Genomic DNA, 5,892 nt, shown 5'->3' with positions numbered 1-5,892 from the left:
AATATGGAGAAAGATCTTGAGAATACTCTGATACCATATAACAACTATAGGAAGAAATTATTTTAAATATGATTCACTTGAATATAGCTAAATCAAATTTACAGTTAGAGGCATAATTTAAGGGCATAAATCAAGCAAGTGATCATGGAGAGACATTTGGCAATGAAGAATGAAGTTGGACTATTCTCTAATAGTACGTACTAATGGCTTTATATAGAGAAAATAACTAGTTTGTTGTCTACTCCAATGCAAACTACATATTTGTAAATACCATGCTAACATGATTTACAACTTGAATCAAATAATTTTTTAACTATTATAAAGCAAGACATATAAATGGTGTTACTCAAATAAGACACTCAAATTTTATTCTTATGGTATAAACTTTTGAGCTTACTAAAAATAGTTAACCCTTTTTGACATGCTCAAGATTACTTTACTAACCTTCGATAGTAAAAAAGAAAAATGGGATTATAAGTACTACAAGTAAAAAAGCCAAATAATTATCCAATAATGAAATATAAGTTGGAAGTTTTAGAAATCTCTTTTGGCGAAAGTGAACTTAGCATTCAATAGTAATTGACATGACATTCCTCTTAGAGTCGAACATTCGAAGTAAACATGATAAAAAACAATCCAATTATGTTTGTAATTGTGGCCAATTACGATTGATCTATCAATGGAACTCCTTTAAGATTAATTATTTAACTAGAATAGCCAAAATGAGATTAGCTCAATTGTAATTGAAATGACTTTTTATTGGAAGTTAGTTGGAGGTTTTCTCCCCCAACCTCGCAATTGTTGTACCAAATATTTACATTTAACTAAAATAAATCAATAACATTTCATTAAATTGTATACTTAATTCAATTTTATAGATAAACGCTCATTAAATTAATGAAATTATTAATTAAATTTATAACCAATAATTAAAAACTATAAGTAATTAAAAAAATTGAATACTCAATTATAATAAATATAATTATATTATTATTCATATCTAACGAAGTTAAGGGATTGCTATCATATATTATGTTTTATGTTTTTCAGATTCACTCATTTTAGTAATATGTGTTTGAAAGGTAATTTAGATTCAATTTCTAAAAACGGATCGAAATAGTGCAAATTTTGGATTATAAAGTAATTAAAAAGAATTAAATACTCAATTATAATAAATATAATCATATTATTATACAAATCTCACGGAGCAAGAAGTTAAGGGCATATTTGATTGTCACGGTAGATTATGTTTTATATTTTTAGATTCATTAATTCTAGTAATATGTGTTTGAGAGGTAATTTAGATTTGATTTCTAAAACTTATCGAAATAGTGGAAATTTTGGATTATAAAATAATTTTTATGTTTTTTATGTATCTAAATTTTGGATTTGAAATTTTAAATTACAGAATTATAGTTAAACAAAGATAAGAACGTTAATAAATTAAATTAAAATTTAAAAATTTAAATATGTAGTAAGTAATTTATTATAATTTATATAATATTACAAAATAATAATAATTATACCAAAAAACAAACTCTTAAAGCAAGTTTACAAATAAATTAATAATATTTTATAGTCAACCTGATATCTAGTGAGTAACCATGACAAATATAATATCAAATGTATCGAAAATAGTTGTTAAATTTATAATCTAATCTAAATTTGCTACCAAACATATAATTAAAAACATGAAGTACAAATACAGTTTTCCTGAAAAATTTTTGTTTTGAATTTCTTAGTATCTGTTTGATTCCCAATCTGGATACATTTTATGTTTTCAAATTCATTGAATTCGACGGATATATGTTTGCCAGATGATCTAAAATTTGTTTCTAAAAACTGTTTTCAGATTATGTGATCCAAACCGTGCAAATTCTGAAAATAACATTTTATGTTTTCTTTGTATCCAAAATTAGAATTTTAAATTTTAAAACGTGTAATTATATTAAAACCCAAATCATTTTTTTTAAATCAAAATATGTATTAAGTAATGTATTATAAATTAAATTAAGTCAAATTTCAAGTTTTGTCCCAATGGTTTGGATAAAGTTAGAAGTTAGTCCATATGATTTTAAAATTTACAATTTAATTCATATGGTTTAATAATCTATGCGTTTGTTAAATTCTCTTGAACAACCCATACAAAGACTATTTATTATGAAGTTTTTATCAGATTATAGAAACTCAATTAACTATTTATTATGAAGTTTTTATCAGATTATAGAAACTCAATTACCTTCAAGTTTAATTTACTCAAAATCATATGGACCAAAATTTTAATTTTTTATATAAATTATATAATATTACAAAACAATAATTATACAATTTTTTAACATAAAACATATTCATAAATAAATTAATAATAATTTAATTTATTGTCAACTAATAGTTAGTGGATAACTATAACTAATTTATAATTGTCTGGATTAGAATTGAGTTTCTAAATTCTACTATTAAACACATATTTAAAAACATGAAATATGACCGATTTTAATCGAATCCCTTATTTTCAAATATTTTCAAATTTTCGTTTTTAGATTCCGTTTCTAAGGCAAATTTTGTTAATCTCGAGTCCAATCCCACTAGCATGTACGAGTTTAGAAACCAAAATTATATTTATCAAAGAAGCCAAAATGTGCGGCGGAGATGTTAAATGTTGTCCACGGACAAGGACAGCCGTTGATTAAAGAGCTTTTAGGTTGGTAGCAAAAAGCTGCTTCCCTTTTCCTTCTCTCACCCTCCTTCCTCTCTCTTTCTCTCTGTCTTCTCTCTATCCGCCATGGCTCTGCAAGTCTGGGAGACGCTGAAGGAGGCGATCGTGGCCTACACAGGCCTCTCTCCCGCCACCTTCTTCACAGTCTTGGCTCTCGGTATTGCCATTTACTATCTCATTTCAAGTTTCTTCGCTCCCTCCGACTACGGAACCCACACTAGGGACTTGGGTGAGCAACTACAGCCTCTCCCTCCGCCTGTCCAAGTCGGTGAAATTTCTGAGGATGACTTGAAGCAATACGATGGCTCCGATCCCAAGAAGCCTCTTCTCATGGCTATCAAGGGCCAGATCTACGATGTTTCTCAGAGCAGGTCCGTTGAGGGTTTTCTTTCTTTCGAATTTTTTCACTCTGTTTTAGGTATTTTGTGTTTCGATGATCGTGATAAGTTTTGTTTCGGTTTCAATTTGTTTTTGAGTCAACGTGTTTGTTCAGCTCTTTGATGGCATGTGGAACATGAATATCAAGCTGATTTTAGGTTTACAGAAGATTTAATTGATTTTGGTGCTTCGTTTTGCCATCTATAGTTCTTCTTTTCGTTCAAATAGCTACTGATTCCTTCCAAATGAAACTTAATTTGGTCCTACTGCATTGAACCGCTATTGATATTTTTTAGGCTATTTCTAATTCCCTGTTTCTTATACTAGGAGCCATGCATTGTCTGTTTGATGCTAGTTATAGTAAAAGAAGATTATTAATAGTTTCTATAAAAATTGTGCTTTCTGTTACGAGTTTATAAAACTAGGGGTGCGAGCTTAAAACGGAATTTACACTTTTTGGTTGATTTGGTTTACATGGGTCTTGCGGATTTCTGTGCTGACCTGCTTACAAGTTACACCCCTATCTTTAATGGTGTTCTATGCTTGTCATAATATATATGCTCCCACGACCAGATACTTCAATTCAAACTTTCAATCTCTTTAGTGGTGGATGATAAAACCTCTCTAAATATATTGGTGAGATCAAACTTTTTGTTATTTGTTCATCTGAATTTTAACTTCGATAGTTCAACATTTCTTCATTCCTTCTTATAGCTGCGATTTGCTATGTATCTAGTTTTGAAAATATTCTGTACTGACTGTCATTTTTTACTTTCAAATTACGGCCATGATGTTTCCAGCATATAGAATTCGTATAGTACTACTGTACATGTAGTTCACATAGGCAAGAGATTGGTGTTCCACAAGTTATTCTGAACTGCTATGTTTTAAGAGCTATTTTTTGTGGTGGCTTGTAGATAAACCAATCCTTCTTTTATTTGGGATCGGAAAAGATTCTGTTACATGTAAAATCATTTTTACAAATTACAAGCTCATGATTTCAGATCACTTTTTACAAGCGTTTGATTTGAAAGACAGAATAAGTTTAATAGAAAACAATGCAGAAACCTCCTCTCATGATGTGCTAAAAAGTAGATAGTTTCTTTTTGAAAAACATTATAAGAACAGGTCCCTTGTTTTCATGATTAGGTACACTCTTGGACATGCATTCAACTGTTTTAGAACATCTTTGGCTATCTGACGAGTTTTTCTGATTGTGTATTATTTACTACGCTAATGAAGCATGTTTGAGAGTGATTTTAAAATTATTAAAATCACTTTATCATTTTCTAAATTATTAGAAAAATGTTTTAAGCATTCCAAATTAATTTCAGTAGTACCAACATGCGATTAAAAGTGTAAAATTAGATATTGAAGTGAATTTGAATGATTAAAAGTGTGTTTCGAAGTGATTTTAAACATGAAAAATTAGACATGAAGAGAGTGATTTCACCATTTCAAAATCTCTCCTAAATATGCGTACTAAGGCAAGTCAAATATCCAATACTTTGCAGTGTCTTGCTCTCTTGTGTGTGCGTCCTCTTAAAGGAAAATTAAAATTGGAGAAATTGCACTTTGTATCCGTCAGGTTTTAGTCTTGTATACGGCCATAGATAGTGCTTCAATTTTCTATATTTCTCTTAATCAAGCTTTCATATTTCTTTGCGATTATCTCTTCTAAACGGTTCTACTTGCAGAATGTTCTATGGACCTGGGGGGCCCTATGCGCTTTTTGCTGGAAAGGATGCCAGCAGAGCTCTTGCAAAAATGTCTTTTGAAGAAAAAGATCTGACTGGCGATATCTCCGGTCTCGGTCCATTCGAACTCGAGGCCTTGCAGGATTGGGAATATAAATTCATGAGTAAATATGTTAAAGTTGGGACAGTTCAGAAGTCAGTTGCTGATGGTGATGCTGCAGCTGGTGAGCCTGCAGAATCAAGCATTGCTGAAGTTAGTAAGCCTGCCGAAGAAAGTCACTCGGAATCTCGAGATGATAAAGTTGAGGAAACCCCTGCTGCTGCAAATGTCGATTAATATTCTTCTGTCTACAGATGCCCCTTTCGACGGATATAGGAAAAGAGAACAATGTATGTGTGCTCATGTTTCAGTAATCTTGTTTCATAGATAAGTGAAATCTAGTTGTGTAGGGTGATGATGTTACAGGTGGAGTTAAGGCTTGAGTTTATGTTTACTATTGTTCAATAAACATCTGACAATAAGATAATTAGTGTTTGAATTTGGAAATGGGACTGAGGATCTCTTATGCCCCCAATTTGTTTGACTTGGTCTGATTGAAACTGAAAGTATGATGAACTAGTTAATAACAATAAATTAGGGTATTAGCAATTCCTTTGCCTCAAGGAGGGTATATCAAATGTCTTAAAATCGGTGATTTGAATCTTTGATCTCTTAGTTGGTGATGTAAGCAATGATCGAAATTTGCCTTTTTGTTGAAATTAAAAAAAAAAAAAGAAAAGGAAAAAAGAATAGAGTTGGTAAGTAATGAATTTATGGTTTTAAAGAATCGACTCTTTTCAAATATAATGATGCATTAAGATCGTAGGCAATAGGGTTGAATCTAACAATCAATATAGAACATTCAATACTTTTGAGGGTGGTTTTCTTTGTTACATTATCAATTTGAACGATAATTTCTTCACTATGAAAATAAAAGTGAAAATTATTGGTCAAATGCCAAAGCTACATAATAATAATAATAATAATAATAATAATAATAATAATAATAATAATAAATATATAAATAAATAAATAAAAACTTTTGAGGGAAAAGTTCAACA

At 30.0% G+C, this 5,892-nt stretch overlaps 1 protein-coding gene across 1 annotated transcript; it reads left to right on the top strand.

Annotated features, from left to right (window-relative positions):
- Positions 1-2,751: 2,751 nt before the first annotated feature.
- LOC150035943 (membrane steroid-binding protein 2-like) lies at positions 2,752-5,366 on the top strand. The gene is made up of 2 exons (XM_090313475.1): positions 2,752-3,087; positions 4,792-5,366. The coding sequence occupies exons 1-2, from the start codon at positions 2,783-2,785 to the stop codon at positions 5,126-5,128; spliced, it is 642 nt and encodes a 213-aa protein (XP_090169601.1). The 5' UTR covers positions 2,752-2,782; the 3' UTR covers positions 5,129-5,366.
- The last annotated feature ends 526 nt before the right edge of the window (positions 5,367-5,892 follow it).

This window comes from Benincasa hispida, chromosome 5 (assembly GCF_027475165.1).
Source record: "Benincasa hispida cultivar pf3 chromosome 5, pf3_genome.v1.1, whole genome shotgun sequence".
Lineage (NCBI taxonomy): Eukaryota > Viridiplantae > Streptophyta > Magnoliopsida > Cucurbitales > Cucurbitaceae > Benincasa > Benincasa hispida.
Note: the sequence above shows the minus strand (reverse complement) of the source record. Positions and strands in the feature narration are given on the sequence as shown.

Excerpts from the sequence above, each read along its gene's own strand:
- LOC150035943 (XM_090313475.1), top strand. The coding sequence starts at position 2,783 with ATGGCTCTGCAAGTCTGGGAGACGCTGAAGGAGGCGATCGTGGCCTAC. Across the intron at positions 3,088-4,791 it reads TACGATGTTTCTCAGAGCAG|AATGTTCTATGGACCTGGGG; the intron begins GTCCGTTGAGGG and ends TTCTACTTGCAG.